This window comes from Yarrowia lipolytica, chromosome 1D (genome assembly GCF_001761485.1).
Source record: "Yarrowia lipolytica chromosome 1D, complete sequence".
Lineage (NCBI taxonomy): Eukaryota > Fungi > Ascomycota > Dipodascomycetes > Dipodascales > Yarrowia > Yarrowia lipolytica.
Window position 1 is genome coordinate 2,843,950 of NC_090773.1, and position 19,117 is coordinate 2,863,066.

The 19,117-nt window shown below is 50.6% G+C and overlaps 4 protein-coding genes across 4 annotated transcripts; 2 read left to right on the forward strand and 2 right to left on the reverse strand.

The window, feature by feature from the left end:
- Positions 1 to 495: 495 nt before the first annotated feature.
- Positions 496 to 8,472, reverse strand: YALI1_D28518g (uncharacterized protein; the record flags this gene model as incomplete). The annotated part of the gene is made up of 3 exons (XM_503151.3): positions 496 to 7,792; positions 7,848 to 8,125; positions 8,431 to 8,472. The coding sequence occupies 3 exons, from the start codon at positions 8,470 to 8,472 to the stop codon at positions 496 to 498; spliced, it is 7,617 nt and encodes a 2,538-aa protein (XP_503151.3).
- Positions 8,473 to 9,698: 1,226 nt separating this feature from the next.
- Positions 9,699 to 10,964, forward strand: YALI1_D28537g (uncharacterized protein; the record flags this gene model as incomplete). The annotated part of the gene is made up of 1 exon (XM_503152.3): positions 9,699 to 10,964. One exon carries the CDS (start codon positions 9,699 to 9,701, stop codon positions 10,962 to 10,964), a length of 1,266 nt encoding a protein of 421 aa, XP_503152.3.
- Positions 10,965 to 12,893: 1,929 nt separating this feature from the next.
- Positions 12,894 to 14,339, forward strand: YALI1_D28569g (uncharacterized protein; the record flags this gene model as incomplete). Its single annotated transcript, XM_503153.3, has 1 exon — positions 12,894 to 14,339. The coding sequence occupies one exon, from the start codon at positions 12,894 to 12,896 to the stop codon at positions 14,337 to 14,339; it is 1,446 nt and encodes a 481-aa protein (XP_503153.3).
- A 258-nt stretch (positions 14,340 to 14,597) lies between these two features.
- Positions 14,598 to 19,067, reverse strand: YALI1_D28630g (uncharacterized protein; the record flags this gene model as incomplete). Its single annotated transcript, XM_503154.3, has 1 exon — positions 14,598 to 19,067. One exon carries the CDS (start codon positions 19,065 to 19,067, stop codon positions 14,598 to 14,600), a length of 4,470 nt encoding a protein of 1,489 aa, XP_503154.3.
- Between the last annotated feature and the right edge of the window lie 50 nt (positions 19,068 to 19,117).

Below are 19,117 nucleotides of genomic sequence, written 5' to 3' on the forward strand. Positions count from 1 at the left end.
GATGCGTCATCCCTATGTCTTTACTTTGCGATTCGCAACGTCTTCAGTTCCGAACCGTTTTCGTAGTGGCAGGATTCTACTCCAAAACCAGAGGGGACTTTCTGGGAATTTTCGTGAGATTTCTTGGATATTAGTTATATATATACTATCATTGAACTATCACTGACTATATAACCTACAATACTTATATCATTAGTTCATGTGTTATGATCCATTATTGACTGATTAATTTTTTTTTTCTGCAATATACATTCATTTAATTATTAACTTTGCTGTGAAAGAATAACCTTTAATAAAAGATATATTATTTCCAAGTTGGATAAAAAGTCCTACCATTACTTATAAACAGTCAAAAAGTCTTCTTACAACAGTCGAAACATTGTGTCTATATCTATTCTTCTACCATAGTTCACCAAGTACCATAATCAATCAATTCATTAAAAAATCCTTCCCATTTGTTCCTTTTTCCTCCGCAATATCCTATTCCTCCGCCGTCTAAAGCTTTCGACGCTTTTCGGCCTGCTTCTTCTCTTTCTCAAGCTTTCGCTTCTTCTTGTTCTTCTTCATCTTCTGCTCAGAGTAGGCGGCAGGATCGGACATAGCAAGCATCGCCATCTCATGCTTTCGCTCATGACGTTTTTGCGACACCATCTGCGACACCTGGGCGTGCTTTCCAAGGTACTCAGAGACGCCAATCTTGGCCTTGAGCATTTCCAGAGTCTCCGACGCCAGCTCTCGAAGAGTAGAATCCACGGCAGCCTCGTGCTGGTCCATGGTGGTGAACAGCGCGTAGATGACGTGCTCAGAAATCTCCATCACCCTAGATTCACTCAGAAGAGACACCAATACCGCTAGGAAACGAACACATGCGCGCTTGGCATGCAGCTTGTCCTTGCCCTTGACGGTGGTTCGAATGATACCAGACACTCGGCCCAGAAGCCAGTCGGTGGCCAGAGACGAGCCGGTCTCGGTAGCGTCATCCTCGTCCTTCTCAGAGTCGGACTTCTGGTATAGGTACGACGAATTCTCCCACTCCTGCACAATGTATGTCAGGTTTTTGACCGCCTGAGTACACAGCTTGTCGGAGGCATTAGGGGTCGACAGCTGGCGAACAAGTCGGTAAGCCACCGTCTGGAGCTGTCTGTTGGAGAACACCAGTCCCGAGTCGCTGTCACGCGCCTTGAAAGCATCAAACAGGAGTCCCACAGCCCGAGATGCGCTCAGACGAACCCAGGAATGGGGATACAAAAGACACTCCACAACCCCGTCCCACATGGTCGAGTACTTGGTCTGGGTGAACTGCACCTGTTTGTGGGAGCACATGCGACCCCACAGCTGCATCGCAAAGTATACAAGGTCCCAAGGAAGAGACGATTGTGCCGCAATGATGGCAATCACTTGTTTCTCGGCCTTGTTGAGGATCTTGTCCTTGTCAGAGGGCTCAGACTCCACATAGAAACCCACCACTTGGAGAGCTACCTTGAGCAGATCAGAAGACAGATCGGAGTCGATCCAAGAGTAGATGAGATCTTGGACAAACTTTTGCTCGACACCCTGCGACGACTTTTGCAGCAGAATCTTGATGATGGTGGAGGCCATCTCTCGACAAGTGGAGGAGTCGTCGTTATAGAGAACAAGGGTGAGAGCCACGAAGAACGAGGTGATGGTCTGCTTGAGCAGCGCGTCACTAACCTCGGTCAAAAGACGGTGGATCATCTCCAGAACAGACTGCCGGCCAGAATCAAACGGATAATCCAAGTTGTGAATGAGAAACTGGAACTCAGCGTTGAGACGGTCACGAGACTGAGGGTAAGTGGTCAGGAACGTAAAGTATAGCTCTCGACAATGGTCTCTGGTCTCAGACTGCTGATGGGTGATCATAATGTTGGCAATCTGTTTCATGACATCGTACACCTCGGAAATGACAATCTGACGGCCCAGAACGGCATTGACAAGGTTGAAGGTGATGTTCTGGCCCTGCGACTCGACCAGGTCAGGCAGAATCCGGGTCAGAATGTTGCCCAGAGCACTCTCCTTGACTTCAAACGACTCAGAACATTCAAACAATTTGGTCAGCAGTCTGAAGGCGTTCTGAACCAGCTGCGTCTTGGTGTCGGACGAGTTGGCAATGATCTTGAGCGTCTCAGTGCCCCACTTTTGAGTCCATGAGTCCATGTCAGGGAAATCCAAGTCACAAATCATTGACAAGACTCGCAGAGCTCCAACTTGAACATTCTCATGGGTGTTTGAAAGAGACTGTGTGAGAGGCTGTAGGAAGCCATACAGGTTGTTGGCAGTTCGGAGCTCGGGATTGTTGCTCAAAACACTCTTGAGAGTGTCGAAAGTGAAGGCCACAAGCAGATTCAGGTTGGCAATGTGCATGCCGTCCCGGAGCTTAGTCACGTGACTTTTGGCGTCGAGGTTCACGATGTAATCGCTTTCGTTGTCGTCCAGAGCCACAATCTTTTGGCTCTTTGCCTCCTCCTCCTCGTTGTACTTGCTCTCAATTGTCTGGGTGAGTTTCCACACTTCGAAGCACATGATCAACACAGACTGCGATTCGGAGGCCGCGTTTCGCTTGAGACCTCGAGACAGGTGGGTCAGAACGGTCTCCACCTTTTCACTGACTCCAAGGGTCAGACGTTTATGCAGCAGGATCGTCTTTACCGGGTCAATAAGCTTGGAGAACGACTCCAGAGACACGTTGGAGGCCAGAATGGCGGCAGTATCGTAGGACCGCTGGGTCTTGACCTCCTTCATGGCACTTCGGTAGTCCTCTTCGTCCTTATCGGTACCGGTGACTCCAAAGACGTCCTCCATGATGATCTCAGAACACAGAGCAGCCACAGGATCGAGATCGGCGTGCTCCAGAGTCATGGTGGACAAAATGTACCAGACAGTGTAGCCCAGAATATGCAGATGGGCTCCTCGTCGGAGCGCAGACTTGAGTTCTCGCAGTAGGAAGAGCAGGTACCTGGCCCCCAGAATTTCGGCAATCTGGCCCAGAAGCTTCCGCATCTCGTCTCGGAGCTCCTGCTGCTTGGCTCTCATAACCTGACAGAGAGTGGTTAGGGTACCAGGCAGCACGGTCATGACCTGGGCAGGAGGCAGAGCAACAATGAACCGCACGACGGGAATACCGAGAGGGATTCGGTCGGTGAGCTGCTCATTGGAGTGGGCACGAAGAGTCTTTCGAATGGGAGGAATCACGTTCTCCAGCAGGAAAGCGGATCTCTCTTCAGGGGTAGAGGTGGTTCCAAACAGAGACGTGTCCATGGAGATGAGTTTGGGAGCTCGTGGAACAGTGTAGACTGCATCTGAGTAGTTCTCACGGTCATCAGACATGGCCTCGTCTTCGACCTCTTCAGCAATTTCCTCGGTGTTTTCCTCCTCTTCCTCTTCGTCCTCCTCCTCGCGGGAGTCGTCCTCGGTGAAGGCCACACCAAGAGCAGCTAGCATTCTGGAGGCCTGCTTCAGGCTCTGGCAGCCCTTTCGGAGGTAGCCCACGAACCGCTTGCTGATCTTGACGTACTGCTCCCAGGTGACAAACCGGGTCATGGAACCAATGCACTTGTAGGTCATATGGGCTAAGTTCTGCGTCTCCTGGTTGTTTCTCTTTCCGTAATGCTCAATCAGAGGCAACAGAAGGTTGGCAATGTTGTCTGAAGAAATAGCCCCCTTTCTGACAAAGTAGTTGAGATACTGCACCGCCTTTTGTCGTCGGAGAATCTGCACATGCATCACGTTGTAGAAAAAGTTGGCATCAGCGGACTTGTTGGGAGCCAAAAGAGTGACGAGGTCGTTCAGGGGCTCGAACAAATGACGCTCAGACAACTTGACGAGGTTCTCAAGAACCTGAACAAACTCGATTCGAATGTTGAACTGCGGCTCTCGCATTCCCACCACCAGTTCGGGCATGACAATGTCGTCGATGAGCTCAATCTTGTCGGGCTGGGACTCTTGAATTGACTCGAAGAACCGCATCAGCACCAGAGTGGAGTTCTGTCGGATCGGCAGATCGTCAAGACGGATGAAATGCAACATGTTACTAATTAGAGGAGTCCACTCCATGGCAGAGAAAGACGAGAACTCCCGCTGAGTAATATCGTTGTAGGCGGCCATTCGAGTGTCCCAGTCGGGCTCATTAAGCCGCTTGCCAACCGAGTTAAGCTGGCTGACAAGTTCAGCCGTGCGATCGACACCTCCAAGCTTGGTGCAGACAACACAAAAGGCGTTCACCAGCGCGTCACGTGCACTCTGCAACTTGATGGTCTGGAAAAGAGTGGACAGGTTCAGATACATTTCAGTCACGTGCTCCTTGGCGAGGGTGGTCACCGGAACCAGCTCGGTGAGAGCGTTCAAAAGAGACACCTGAATGGACCACGATACCTTGTTGTTCACCACCAGATCGGTCACAACAGCAATCAGATCGCTCTTGACCTTTTGATCACGTGCATAGCCCTTCTGACACGTGATCACCAGCAGCTTTGCAATGGTGGTCACGACGTCAAAGTTGCGCCTGTGCTCGTCCAGCAGGGCGGGAATGCGGGGCAACAACAGAGGAATCGTCGAGTCGACCACGTGATCAAACTCGCCAGCATTCACTTGATCCTCAATGGCGAAAATCGAAGACCACAGCAGAATGCAGTCCTTGATGGTCGAGTCGGGCAGATCAGACACCTTCAACAGAGCCACCACCTGCTTCAGCAAAGCCACCTCCTCAAACACAAACAGGGGAAAGGCCTGCGCACGTGATCCCCACAGAAACGTGATCTGGAGCAGAGCACTGGGTCGCTTGGTGTTTCCAGCAACAAAAGTCGGCAGCTTAGATTCTATACAAGGGTAGTAGATCGGGGTCAGGTAGGGCTGCCATTCAAAGTCCTTTATCTTGAGGAAGAGCTGAGTCAGCACCTTGAAGCCGTACCGAGACATTCGACGAGCTGAGGTGTTGTCTGGAATCAGACACGAATAATGCATACAATACAGCACCGAGTTGAGCAGAATGTCCATGGACGAATGTAACTTGGCTCCAATCTGCTTACCCAGATCCATGGCCAGCTCCAGAAAGAAGATCTGAGACGCCGCAGTTCGAGTCTCGCAGTTGCCCGACAGGGTCTCCAGGTCGCGAGGATTGGGCTCGATCACGTGGTCATCACCGAGAATGTCAAAGTCCTTGGGAATCTCCAGCTGGTCGATTGCCAGAGAAACAAACATGCGAGTGTACTTTTCGGGTAGAGCCAGAAGAGTGGAAAGCACCGCGAACCGCTTTCCGTACCGCGGTCCACTCTTGCTGACCACTCGAGATCGTCCGTAGAGAATCCGGAGCGCCAGAGGGAAGATGACATGCTCGTCGTCTTCATGCAAAACTCGGTCCTTTGAGGGCTTGAGGAAGCTCAGCATCTCGTCCTTGAATTGCGAGTCCTCCAGCAAGTTGAACAGATTGTCCTTGTACTTGCGAACCACCTTGTTCTTCCAGGATAGGATGCACTGAAGAGCTGCCTTCTGAACAGAGTTCATTTTGTTGGTCAGAAGCAGCAGGTATCTCTGATAAATTTCCTCGGCTCGAGGACAGTTCTTGGTGTTGTGAAACAGAGCAAAAATGTCCAGCAACACAATCTTGTCCTTGAGGGTCCACGAGTCGGCAAGTCCATACTCGGAAGACTCAACAGCCTGCTTATCTCGAGAAACACCCTCAGTCCAAAGAAGATAGGGAACCAGCTCCATCACATGGTTCTCAGACACCCGAGGAACAGCCTTGAGCACCTTCAGCACATTGTTTCGCAGGTAAAAGGGCTCCTCAGCAGGGAAAGCCGACTCGGAAAAGTCCTCAAACAGAGCTCCGTTGCTATCGCGAGAAACAAGCTCATTGTACGTCTCAAACAAACCATTCAAGTTATAGTCGGGAGACATGGAGTCGGTGAAGGGGCTGTCCAGAACATGACGTGGCTCGGGCACCCAGTCGTCATCAACCTTGACCAGGTCACGTGCCTGCAAAACGTTGTAGGACAACTTCCACACCAGCTCCGGAAATCGTTCGGCAACATTCTTGAGGGCCTTGATGGCAGCCTCGTGAGCTGGCGTAAAATGAACAGTAAGAAGTCCAAACAGGAAATGAGGCACTGCTGAATCAGCAATCGTATCTGACCCAGACAGGGAGAAGGTTTCTCCGAGCTTCTCGATTCGCTGAACAAGAGACCGCAACGTGGTATAATCAAACGGAATGGATGAAATGACCTTGCACTCATTGACGAGCGCGTTCTGGCCACGTGACAGCTTCGAAATGAGGCTCAGCGTCACGTCCCGCACGTGGGTGTTTGCGGAGGTCAGGTTCTGGGTCAGCAGCACCAGTGACGAGTCATCCAGCTTGGTTGAAGAGTCACAAATGGCCAGCAGACCGGTAATGTAGCCTTCGATTTGTGAAAAGTGTTCCAGGCGGCCCAGGGCTCGTTCCACCAGCTGCTTATCGTCTCCCAATGACCCAATCAGACTCAGAGTGACTCCGTAAAGAGCTCCAGTATACACGTCGTCAGCGGAGAGCTTGGGGAGTAGCTCAATGGCAAACTCGGTCATCTCCTTCTTCATATCGACATTAGAAAGTTTGGTGAACATTCTGATTCGCCAATAGAGGTTGAAGACTGTTTCAGTGGACATGTTCTTCTTGCCAAACGCTACAATCTCCTTCTTCAGAACCTTGCAGGCATCCAGACACTTGATCTTCTCCAGACTGTCGACAAAGAGTGCAATCTGCGAAAGATCATCAGAGAACATGCTGATCAACTGAGGAATGTACTTGACACAGATATCGGTGAACCGTTGACTCTGGACCTTGGCAAGAATTTGGAACGCCACAAAGTATTGCTCACGTGATTTGGACGACAGAGTGGTGAGCAAGGACGTATGGTTGGCCAGCACATTGCTCTGGGCGCCGTTCTGGATGAGCGAGACCACCAGGAGCGCGAACTCGACAATGGCCTTGTCGGAGAGAGTGGAGCAGAAAGCCTTGGCCTCCTGGAAGACTCGAGCCCAATCAGGAACTCGGGAACCCTTTCGGATGGCGGTTATAGTAGTCAGATAGGTCACAGTATCGTAGTTACCGTTGCCTTGGGCATACTGGTAAAAGGTATCAAACACGGCCTGGCCCATGACAGGGTCCTCAATATGCTCCAGCACAACGGCCAAAGTCTCTGAAATCATGGTCACGTGTACTCGGTCGGCCTCGGTGATTGTGTTGTCGTCACAAGCCGCACATGCAAATAACACTTGAAGAATCAAGTCCGTCTTTGAATGAAGAGCTCCCTTGGTGTGTTTGATAGACGCAGCAAACATGGCGGAGACGGCAGAGACGTAATCTCGTGACGAGCCCTCCAGCGTGCTCATCACGTGCGGCACGATCACGTCCAGACCGTCTTGGGAGCACTTTCGGATCAGAAAGGCCAGTGTTTCCGAGGCAAATCTTCGCACAAACGGTCTGATTTTCTTAGGCTTGGGCTTGTCATCCTCCTCGTCGTCAGAGTCTTCCTCCGGGATCTCCTCCTCGTCTTCTTCTCCGTTCTCAATCATCTGCACATCTTCATCTCCTCGGGACAAAAGTACACTGACGCTGTCGTACAGGGGCACCAGGTTGCTAGTCAATAGACGAGCCAGGTACTTGAAAATGTACACCATTGCGTTGAAAGTGTGCTCGACCACCTCGAGATTGAAGTGGTAGGTGAGATTGATGAGAAGTGCGAGAGTTCGGGGGAAGTATGGCTCGAACTCCTCGCCCAGGTCGCGGACAAAGTTGGTGAGTAGACTGGGTTAGTTCTGTATCGGGGACTTCCTCTCCATCCTCCATTTCTCATACTCACTCTAGCAGGGCCTCCACACTGTGTTCATTTCCATCCTCCAGACACTCCTCCAAACCATCGAAAATCTCCTCCTTGTGGAACAGCACCATGGGCAGCGACACGGCGTACTTTCCACATTTTTCCATAAAACGAGTGAAGCTGGTGGACAAGTTCAGCTCAACATGGGTCGTGTAACATGCAATGAAATGCGACGTGTCCGTGTCCCGCGACAGCTTTTTCTTCTGCCGTTTCAGCGGATCGATCTTGATGGCATCAAGACGTTCTCGGAACGATTTGAACTGCATTAGTATGGAATTGAATGTCTCAGCCCAACAGCTGATCCGGTAGGTCTAACGTATCTCCTGGAGCTATGATCCTGGCGGTGGCGATCGCCCAGTAAGCACAGCTAGTGACATCAGTATGCTCGTACAGACCCATGAAAACCGTCTACGATACTTGTAGCTCGAATCGATCTCCAAATTGCCACCCAGATCCGTCTTCGGCTACTGTTTGCAGATCCACATGGAATGGCGCTCCACTCCTCTCACAATCGCTCTAGAGGCGGTCCAACAGCTCATGTGCCCTCCATGTCGCCCATACTCACTCGGTGGTTTTTACCCGACTCGGTTCCAGTTTTAAGAACCATGTTGGACCGTTTCTGAAATTTCGTAGATGTCTGTTTCAACCTCTCGAAAAAAAATATCTTTTAGACTTGCAGTATGCATGTGCGGGTTAGGGTTAGTGGTGATGATAGTACTGTACCCAGGGTGGTTCGGAGATGTGAGTTCGATTCTAGTGACTGTTTTGTGTTTGAGGTGTTTATTTTGGTGTTTAATTTCAGTGGTGTTTTGGTAGTCACATATTGGTGGCTACTGAGCGGTAGATTTCAAGTAACTTGGTAGTTGGAGGGGTTGTCAAGTAACTGAACGGTATTTTAACACTGTTTTTTTGCTAATTTTTTTCCTAAAAAGTCTTTTTTTTTTCTTTTTCAAGACAGTATTTTTTAACGCTGTTCTTTCCGCTTTTTTTTTTTTTTTTTTTTTTTTTTTTTGTTCTAAAAAGATTTTTTTTGTTTTTAATATTTTTTTTCTGTATTATTTTTTTTTTTTTATTTTTTTTTATTTTTTATTTTTTTTATTTTTTATTTTTTATTCATTTATTTATTCCATTTATTTATTCATTTATTTATTTGCACAGTCCTAGTGCTCCTACCCTTCGAGACTGCGGAGTCTCTCACACCTCAGACTGACATTCTCCAACTTCCACATTGCAACTTCACCATTGCAACTTCAACATTGCCCGGTTACACTTGACGAAAGCACTCGCCAGATAAAACAGCGCTAAAACGACTATGGATCGCTTTATCCACATGGCAACAAGTCTAGAACTAGCGTCGAGTGGCTCCACAAGCGTCGATAATCGCCGTGAAACTTAGCCTGTTCCACTAGCTTCGGTATCGGTGGTTCTAGACTGCTCCTAAACGGTCCATGGTGTGGCCTTAGCTGTTCTCTACACCACCCAACTAGTTGTAGGGCTCTGTTTACGAGCTCCTCTAGCCGTCGATAGTGTCGTATCTTCGACTCTCTACACGAATCTATGTCCAGCCTATCAACAGACGACCCACCTCTTTTTTCCCCCATGCTCGTATATATTTGGCCGATTATGCAACAGGGGACACCTGTCCACAAATGGTCCTGCAGGGAGGCCGATAACTGAGGGCTATCAGTCTCTTTTCGGTTGCCCTTTCTTCCGCCTAGTCCGCAAGTGGTTCGGAAATGGCACTAAGAGATAAAAAAAAAAAAACCCCCAGGGTAACATGAGCAAGATTTACCGTTGGGGGGGAGGTGGAGAAGCCGTCCATAACAACACCCAATGTTGCCCGAGCTGATTGAACGAATCTGCAGTTATCTCGAGCTGGCAGACATTGTTGCGCTGCGAAAGACCAACCGCCACTACCGCCAGTCCATCTCCGAGTCGCTGGTGCGGGACAAGCTGATGCAGCAGTGCCCCTACTACCGCCTTGAATACAGCCAGCACGGGAGCTGGAGGACCGGCGGCGCCCATTACGTGCGCGACAGACACATTGACGTGTTCATTGACCTTGTGGAATGCTCCTTCCACACTGACTCGCCTCTGCCGCGCGACTTTGAGTGCCTGTGTACCGACGTGGAACGCACATTTTCGTGGGACTACAACAACCGGGGCATTTGCTTCAACGAGAAGCAGCTGGACCTCAGCGATCTGAACACGGACTTTGCTGTGCCTTGCAACTACGGGGTGAGCTTTGGAGATGCAGGAACAACCATCAAATACCACGGGTTTGGGGTGACGGTCGAGGGACGGATGATTCAGGCCAGACACACGTCCCGGGCCATTGCAGCAATATCTGTGCATCAGGGCCATTTGATGTTGACGGTCAAGTACCCCAACAAGGCTCCTGAGTCGATCAAAATGAACTGCAAGCCTCCCTTGCGGCTGCAGGTGATCGGAGACTGTGTCTATGTATTTGGAAGACACGATCATACCTCAGTCCTGTACTTGATCACTCCTACACGGTGTTCAGAGATGCTACACGCTCAACGGCGACAGCCTCCTGCCGGCATGGTTCTTTACGATGGAAATGTCTACAATGTCGATATGGACGGACGATACCGGTGTTCGGTCACCAGAGTCACTCACAGGATCACGTCCGACAGAAACAGACCCCCAGACAAGTTCCACAGAGTGTACCAGGACGAGAAGCATTCGCAGTACTGTTTGATATACAAGTCCACGGGTCTAGTTACTGGCATTGTCGATTTGAAGAAGCGACAGAAGAGCATCCTGTCGCAGATCTCCAGCGACATTTTCGCCGACTACAACGGAGCTAACGAGCCCGAAGATCATTTGTTGATGGTTGGTCTGAGCCATGGAACTGTGGGGTGTTGGAGGTACACCATGAAATATCTGGCTGAAAAGTACAAGAGCCAGCATGGAGCCGAGCTGCCTGTTGAGCTGCGGGCGGTGTTGAAACAGCGGGCGGTGAGCTTGAGTGAGGACGATGCGCGTGGACGGCGACCGGTGACCAGGGAGTGGACCACGGGGGATCTTTTTGGCAAGAGTTGGATGAGTATGTCATCAAAGCGGGAGAGTTTCTGACGTGGAACAGAAGGGATCTGATGGGACTCCTAACAGACGTTGAAACACGCACAACAATCGCAACTGTGTGACTCCCCTCTAGCCGATGACGCCGACATCACCAGAGCCAGACGAACAGACGTACATCCAGTGCACGTGTACATGGTCGTATGGAAGATGGGCTAGTCACTGAGGTAGAATGAATTCTACAACCAGTCTCAGATTCTTGTTCTACATCTGTTGAAAAGCCCTGTTCTCACTCTAGACAACTTGGTAGCTAGGTAACACCTAGACATTGACACTACCGGTCGAGATACAAATGTCCGCCGTTCGAAAAAAAAAAAAAAAAAAAAAAAAAAAAAGTCTGGAAACGAAATTGTTTATTTGCGGTTTCTTTCCTGCTCCTGGTCGACCTCAATCTCCGGGGTCCCACCGATAACCGCCGTATAAGTTTCGGGTGAATTATTTGTATTTTTTGTATTTTTTTAAAAAAAAGTTGCATATTTACCCCACACTTGGGGCCGAGGAAGCCGCACGCATCATAACGCACGCTTCATAAAGCTGGATCGGGGAGCGGGGTGACCCTAAGAGTGTTTCAGGTGGGGGATTTAGAGGTATATTTGGATCCAAAGACTCTATAAACAAGATGCACTTTTCCGTTATTTTCTACGATATCTTTTGCTGATCTTGTCTACAGTAACGTACATTGTACTCATTGATAGTAAACAATGGCTTGATCACTTTTCAAGCTGAGTCCCTTTGACTGCCGCAATCACTTATCATTCCACACCCCTTTTCTTACTCAGTGACACCCTTTCGTTTCAACTCAGTGATTCACCGACTTCCCAACTCGGTTACTCGGTGATTCAACTCCGTTACTCAGTGATTCACGGCTCAACTCAGTGATTCACGACTCCCCAACTAGTGATTCAACCTCGTGACTGAATGACGCCAAAAAAGAGCCAGTTTAGCCCCATTATTTGTCACGTGACCGGTGGTTTCGCATTCATTATTTTCGCCTTTTTTGCTTGTCTACAACCCCCCGCTACCGACTGTTGCTGCTCGATGACAAAGTTTGCTGCCTGGTGTGAGATAACGATAAAGATATTTTTGGCCGCGTGTTTTCAATATCCGTTATTGTCCCCAGAAAACCAGAAATAAATTGCAAAAATTCAGAGCGGCCCTCAATTGCAATATCCAAGGCGTTCCACACCGAGTTCGGGGGTCTTTTCACACATGTCTGCTGACTTAACGTCTCAACAGACAATTTACTCGCATGGTACATGCCAGTGACTCTACAAACACCAATCGCAACAAACAGCGGCCATTACTGCCGATTCATGTGTGAAAACCGCCCTTGTAAAATGGACCAATCACATTCACTCATCCTAACCTCTAGATTTACCGGTGAAAACCGACCCCGTGCCATACCAAAACACTCCATTATCCAGCACTCTTGTCGCTCCCCCCTCCCACTTTACTCAGTGACTCAACAATAAAGTTTGAAATTTGCGGATAAGCGAGTCGGCCCGTGTTTTGTCCTTGTCGGGGCGTTTGTGGGGTTCAAAACGGCATCTAACATAAATACCACGGTGGTCCCGGCTCCCTCTGTCTCTCTTGAATCCACCTGTCTTTTTCCCTTTGCGCTACCTCCTCTTGGTCAGTCCCTTGCACCACCCAGCAGCCTCCAGTGTGTTCATTGTACTAACCTCACCACTTCCTACTAACTCCACCAATACGCAACCGATCGGGAATCCGAAACCGCCATTCCAACCCGACAGTCGCCCCCATACCTTCAATCTACTCGTCCAGTCTCTGTCGTGTCTCCAACCCCGACTCTTTGCCCCATCCCCACCCCCCAAATTAACTTTCGCTAAACTCAGTTTACGGAAAAATCCACCTCCCGGTGTAACCACTTTCTGATCCCACGACACAAGTCTCCACCCCCAAATGCAGCGATTCACTCGACTTTCCCGGCCTCTCAACCGAGGCCTGCTTCGAGCCTACGCCACCAAGGCGTCGCCCGATACCCAGATGACTCAGCAGACCTTGTACGCGTCCGATCCCGAGATCGCAGACATCATCAAGAAGGAAACCGACCGGCAGATCGGCTCCATCACCCTGATCCCGTCGGAAAACTTCACCTCGCAGGCCGTCATGAACGCCCTGGGCTCCGTCATGCAGAACAAGTACTCTGAGGGCTACCCTGGCGCCCGATACTACGGTGGTAACGAGTTCATTGATCAGGCCGAGTCTCTGTGCCAGAAGCGAGCCCTGGAGGCGTTCAACCTGGACCCCAAGGTCTGGGGAGTCAACGTCCAGCCCCTGTCTGGTGCCCCCGCAAACCTCTACGCTTACTCCGCTGTCATGGAGGCCGGTGACCGACTGATGGGCCTGGACCTGCCCCATGGAGGCCATCTCTCCCACGGCTACCAGATCCCCTCCAAGAAGATCTCCTACATCTCCAAGTACTTCAACACCATGCCCTACCGACTGGACGAGTCAACCGGTCTCATTGACTATGACACGCTCGCCAAGAACATTCTTCTTTTCCGACCCAAGGTGCTGGTTGCTGGAGCTTCCGCCTACTCTCGTCTGATCGACTACAAGCGAATGCGAGAGATCGCCGACTCTGTGGGCGCCATTCTCATGTCTGACATGGCCCACATTTCCGGTATGGTTGCCGCTGGCGTCATCCCCTCGCCTTTTGAGTACTCGGACATTGTGACCACCACCACCCACAAGTCTCTTCGAGGCCCCCGAGGTGCCATGATCTTCTACCGAAAGGACGGTGACCGAAACCTCGAGGAGAAGATCAACTTCTCCGTCTTCCCCGGCCACCAGGGAGGTCCCCATAACCACACCATCACCGCTCTGGCCGTTGCGCTTGGCCAGGCCAAGTCTCCCGAGTTCAAGGAGTACCAGCAGAAGGTTGTCGACAACGCCCAGGCCTTCTCCAAGGCTCTGTCTGACGCCGGCTTCAAGCTTGTTTCTGACGGAACCGACACCCATCTGATCCTCATTGATCTGAAACCCTTTTCCATTGACGGTGCTCGAACCGAGATGGTTCTTGACGGTATGAACATTGCCGCTAACAAGAACACCGTGCCCGGCGACAAGTCTGCTCTTGTGCCCGGTGGTATCCGAATCGGTACTCCCGCCATGACCACCAGAGGTTTTGATCAGTCTGAGTTCGAGCAGGTTGCCAAGTACATTGTCAAGGCCGTCGATATTGCCAAGCGACTCAAGCAGAAGGCTGTTTCCGAGGGCGTCAAGAAGATCTCCCAGTTCCGGCCCTACGTCGATGCTGATGCCGAGGTCAAGGAGCTCCGAAACGAGGTCGAGTCCTGGGCCAAGAAGTACCCTTTCCCTATTGATCCTGCTGGATACAAATAGTCACCCAAAAAACAACGTCTCAAATATACGAAAATATGGATGTAATAAAATTAACAAGCTATCGACAACAAGTAATGCGAAATATCCCTTCCCCAGCTTTTCGCTGACATATTCTGGAGACACATCTCTTCTTTGACTATATCACGACCAATGTTCAACTAAGTTAGACGGAACATACACGAACCGCCACAGCTGGTTGATGAAGACCGCCGCTGTTTATAGGTCTATTTGTCATGTCATAGTTCATAATGCATAATGCTACACACCTCCAAATCTGCCTGGGCCAAATCCACTCTGGCCAAACATGCTCCTAATGGCCTCCTCGCTCACTTGGTTACTTTGTACAGCTGTCTCTGGATAGACAATGGTGTTGAGTGTGGGAGCAAAGTCCTCCCTGTAGAGCAATTCGGGGTTCATGAGGTGCCAATGAGGATGGATCTCGGTGACGGTCAACCCCATGGCCCGTCTGTTGACATAATCCAAACTGTGTCTACAGGGGATGCCGAGAACCCGCGAGACACACCGGTCCCATCTATGAATGGTGTCTTGTCCTCCACATTTCTCCACAGCCGCCGTTCTCTGGAAATTGATGAGATCCATGGCTTTGTGGGAGATGCGGCCATTCAATAAGGCATCTTCAGGTCTCTCAGAAGCAAACACCTTTCTTTCCCAGTTCTGATTGTCGACGATGAACTTGTATCGAGGAATAATGTTCCTTGAGAGAGCTTCGAACGTAAACACTGGGTCGTCGGCACGTGTAGCGGTGCCCTGAAGCGCTCCAGGTATGACTTTGACCTCAGAGAAATGCGGATAGCGGTCGAAGAAAGCCGGGCACAGGGTTTTCTTGTTCTTGGCAAACCACCGATCAAAGTCTGTGAAAGGAACCAAATCAACTCGAGACAACAGACCATTGACGTTCTTCACCAGGCTCTTGGACCGCAGACCCATGATATACATCCACATGTCTGAGAGTCGAGAATCCTGTCTCTGGGTTCGTGTCAAGACCAGAGAGTCCAGCTGACATCTGTTTCTCATCACCTTGACCTTGGGAAACACATCGTAGGCCTCCTGAGGCAGTTCACAGGTGGAAACAATCACACCGGGATCAATAATGCCGTTGGCAGAATAGACCACTTCCTTGAGCCACCGAATAGTGTAATGAACGCCCTTCGTGTGGCCCAAAATGTGTCCAAACGCGATGGGGAAATGCTGTCCTGTAGCATCGACTCCTCCAATCTCAACCATTGACTTTTGCATGTCCACCATGAGGACTTCCGGGTACAACTTGGCCAGTTTGACGCCAATTACGTGAGCATAGCAGATCAAAGATGCTCTGAGCTTGTGCTGGGAATTCTGTTCTGTGAAAATCGAGCTGTACCACTGGCGGTTGTTGCGAAAGTACCCTGCAAGACTGAGGGTCAACGCGTTGGAGCAGTACGCAGGTTCAGGAGCAGGACCCGGAGCAGGAGCAGGACCTTCAGAAACAGAGCTTTCGGACTCGATGGATGTGTCTTCGTGTTCTAACAAGGATTTAAACAGAGAATCCGAGGCACCAGCTTGGTATATTCCTTTAGGCTGGTCAGGAGCACTTGTATGACCCGACACAGGAAGAGCTGAGACACCAAAAGCAAATGAGCTAGAGACTGCCGGTTCGTTCCTGTGGGTCCCTTGAGTGTTGGGAGCAGCAGCAGACGTCGAAATGACACTTTCACTACTGGCCATTGTGAAGTTTTGTCCCGTCGGGCCATGACCAGCGGGACTAGTGCCTAGGCTTGGTAAGTGTGGGGGATTGACAGATCCCTGTCCAGTGGAATTGGGATCTGCACTTGATGCAAAGGGAGTAACGTCGCTGGAAAATGTTGTAGGCCTAGTGGAGTTGGCAGTGACGTCACGATGTGCATAGGCAGGAGCTTGGATAGTCAAACCGCCAGTGGGCAACTCTGCAACCTGCTTCTGTCGTTTGTAAGGTGGATCGGGGTCCCGCGAGTAGCGAAACGGAACATTAGGTAGCAGGGAAGAGCTATGTCTCCGTTTGGCCGTTTGTTGCGCCGCGAGATCCGAGCCGTCAGGAGCTGTATTGGAATGAGATGGTCCAGGGGCGGCTATAGCAGAAGACGCACTTCTAGTAGATGCCACAACAACTACGTCATCTTCGTTATCACCATCGTCGAGATTGATGACAACCATAGCTTTGGCAGGGCTCTTAGTTGGCGTTGAGAAGGGGTTCGCGCTGGAGGGTGGTTGCGTTGGTGCGGAGTCGGCGGAAGCAGCAAGCTGGGTAGCCAAAGAAGAAGCTTCAACCGGCGACGTCACAGCTGGAACGACCGTAGCAGCTGGGGTAGCTGTAGGTTCTGTCTGTGATGTTTTGACTTGAGGAGTTGCGGTATGAGCAGTAGCCTTGGCTGGAGATGCAGCGGTTACTGGAGACCCAGTATTGACCGGAGAAGCTGCAGTAACAGGAGCTGCCTTCTCAGTTGCAGCCAATGTTCTGACAATATCAACTGATTCAGCAGCAGGGGTGGTCTTGATCGTGGGTTCTTCAATAGGCTCACCCACAGGAGAAGCTGGCTCGGGAGACTTTCCTTTGGGAGATCTAGCCACTGGTTGAGGTGATTCTGAGGTTATCTCATCACCAGCCACTGACTCCGCTTCAACTTCAACCTCCACATCATCGACAGGTTCTAGCTCGCCCACTTCCGGGCCATCCACTTCCCCCGCTTTTTCCTCCGCTTCTTCCTCCGCTTCTTCCTCCGCTTCTTCCTCCGCTTCTTCCTCCGCTTCTTCCTCCACTTCTTCCTCCGCTTCTTCCTCCGCGTCTTCCTCCGCTAACTCTGGCCCATCAGGAGACTCAACTGTGGTGCCTGGCTCGACTTCGGGGTCAACAGCAGGCTCTTCTTCATTTCCACTGTCCTCGTCTACCACAACCTTGGGTCTCGGTCTCAGTCTCGACCTCGGCACGGCCACGATCTCCTCCTCCGAGTCGGAAGAAGAATTCAAAGAGTCGCCATAACCGTGGTCGGACTGAACTGCGTCCTCCCCCTCCTCCTCCTCCTCCTCCAGATCATCCAGGTAAACAACCTCATCGGGATGAACTAGCTGAATGTGGGTCATGAGCTCCGCTTCGGCCGAATTAGTCTTCTTGCCTATCTCTCTGGGGTAAAAACGCCGTTTGCAAAACGGACAAGCCCGCCATTCTTTCATCACTCGCCGATCTAGAAGTTTCATCAGGGCTGCCTGCCGTTCGTGTTTGCGTTCCTTCTTCCGTTGAGCCTTTTCCAGAGCCTTGTTTTTTGTTCCAGAAGTCTTCCTGCGTCCGTCCTTCTTCACCAACTCTTCCTCGAGGTACTCCCCGTCTTCGTCTTTGTCGTCCTTGTCGTCCACAATGAAGGATGACTCAGCTAACATCACAGGCTCATTTTCCTCCTCATGCACACCCCTAAGCTCATCCTGAACCTGCGTTTTTATAACCCTCATCATCCTAGACAACGAATCCGCCAATTGCGCGCCTCTGAGTCCCTTTTCCAACCTCAAATAAGTTTTCAGCACCATCTCACGCTTGCTCAAGGTGGCTTCGACCTGTTGTTCGAGCTCCGTCTTTTTATTCTCCAAGGCCAACTTTTCGTTCTCTCGCACTTTGGCCGTGATTTCGTCTACTCTTGCGCGCTCCTTCTGATGCTTAGACACACGGTGATTGCGTTTCTGCGCCTTGAGAGTATCAAGAACTTCATGAGAATAAGTCTTTGACAGTTCTGAAGAGGTTGTTGAAGACGAAAACGGCTTTGTTTGCGACTTGGCGCGTTTTTTCTGGGCGCCGGAAGCAGTTGCTGGCGAGGATTCCGACTTGGGTTGTGGGGAAATGGTCTTCGCAGAACTCTGAGCTCGCTCTTCTTCCGCCTCCTCGGAATCAGAATCAAGTGAAATAATTTCAATCTTTTTCTTCTTCTTTGGCTTAGACTTGGTTTTGTTGGTCTTGTTGGTCGCGACGATCTCCTGAACCTCATCGTCATCTTCCTCACTATGCAAAAACAGAGAATGATATTTGTCCAGACGTTGAACTGGAGACTGTTGCGGTTGTTCAGCCACCTCAGGAGCAGGAGAAGTCTCGGAATCCTCTGCCTCACTGCAGAGAAACAGAGGTTCTTCGTCGGAGTGAAATTCCTCTTCCATAATGTCGTCGCCATTGTCGCAGTCGTAACTGTTAGATCCTTTGGGATCGACAAAACCGTTGAGGTCGTTGAACCCGTTGAGTTCATCGTCACAGCCATGTCTCAGATCACCACTATGGCTCTCTTTAGTTCGGGTATCACTGTCTTCTACTTGCTGCACCCGCTTGGCATTCCTCTTTCGTTTAAATTCCACTCTCTTCATCCGTTTGCGATCCTCGTCGGTCAAATCGGAGCCGTCCAGCTCGTGATTATGTTCCACCATGTCATCCGAATCATACTCCAGCCACGATAGAGCGCCGTCGACAGCGTTGGAAGCCTCGGAAAACACCGAAAGCCTGTACCTGCACCTTCTGCGACAGCACTTCATCACCACACACTCCATGTCGTCCTTGCGCCGCGGCTTGGAAGCATCAAACACATAATGGTACGTTTTGGCAAACTGGTTGAGCGCGGCGTGGAGCTTGTGGAACGAGACCCCGGAGGTCACGTGTGCGATTTTGGGCGGATGTGGCGCGCTCGCACGCAGCTCGGCCACGTACGGACTGAAATCCACGCGTCTCATGTCGCCAGCTGACGCTTTCACACTGTACTGTAGTATGCTGGTTGGTGATG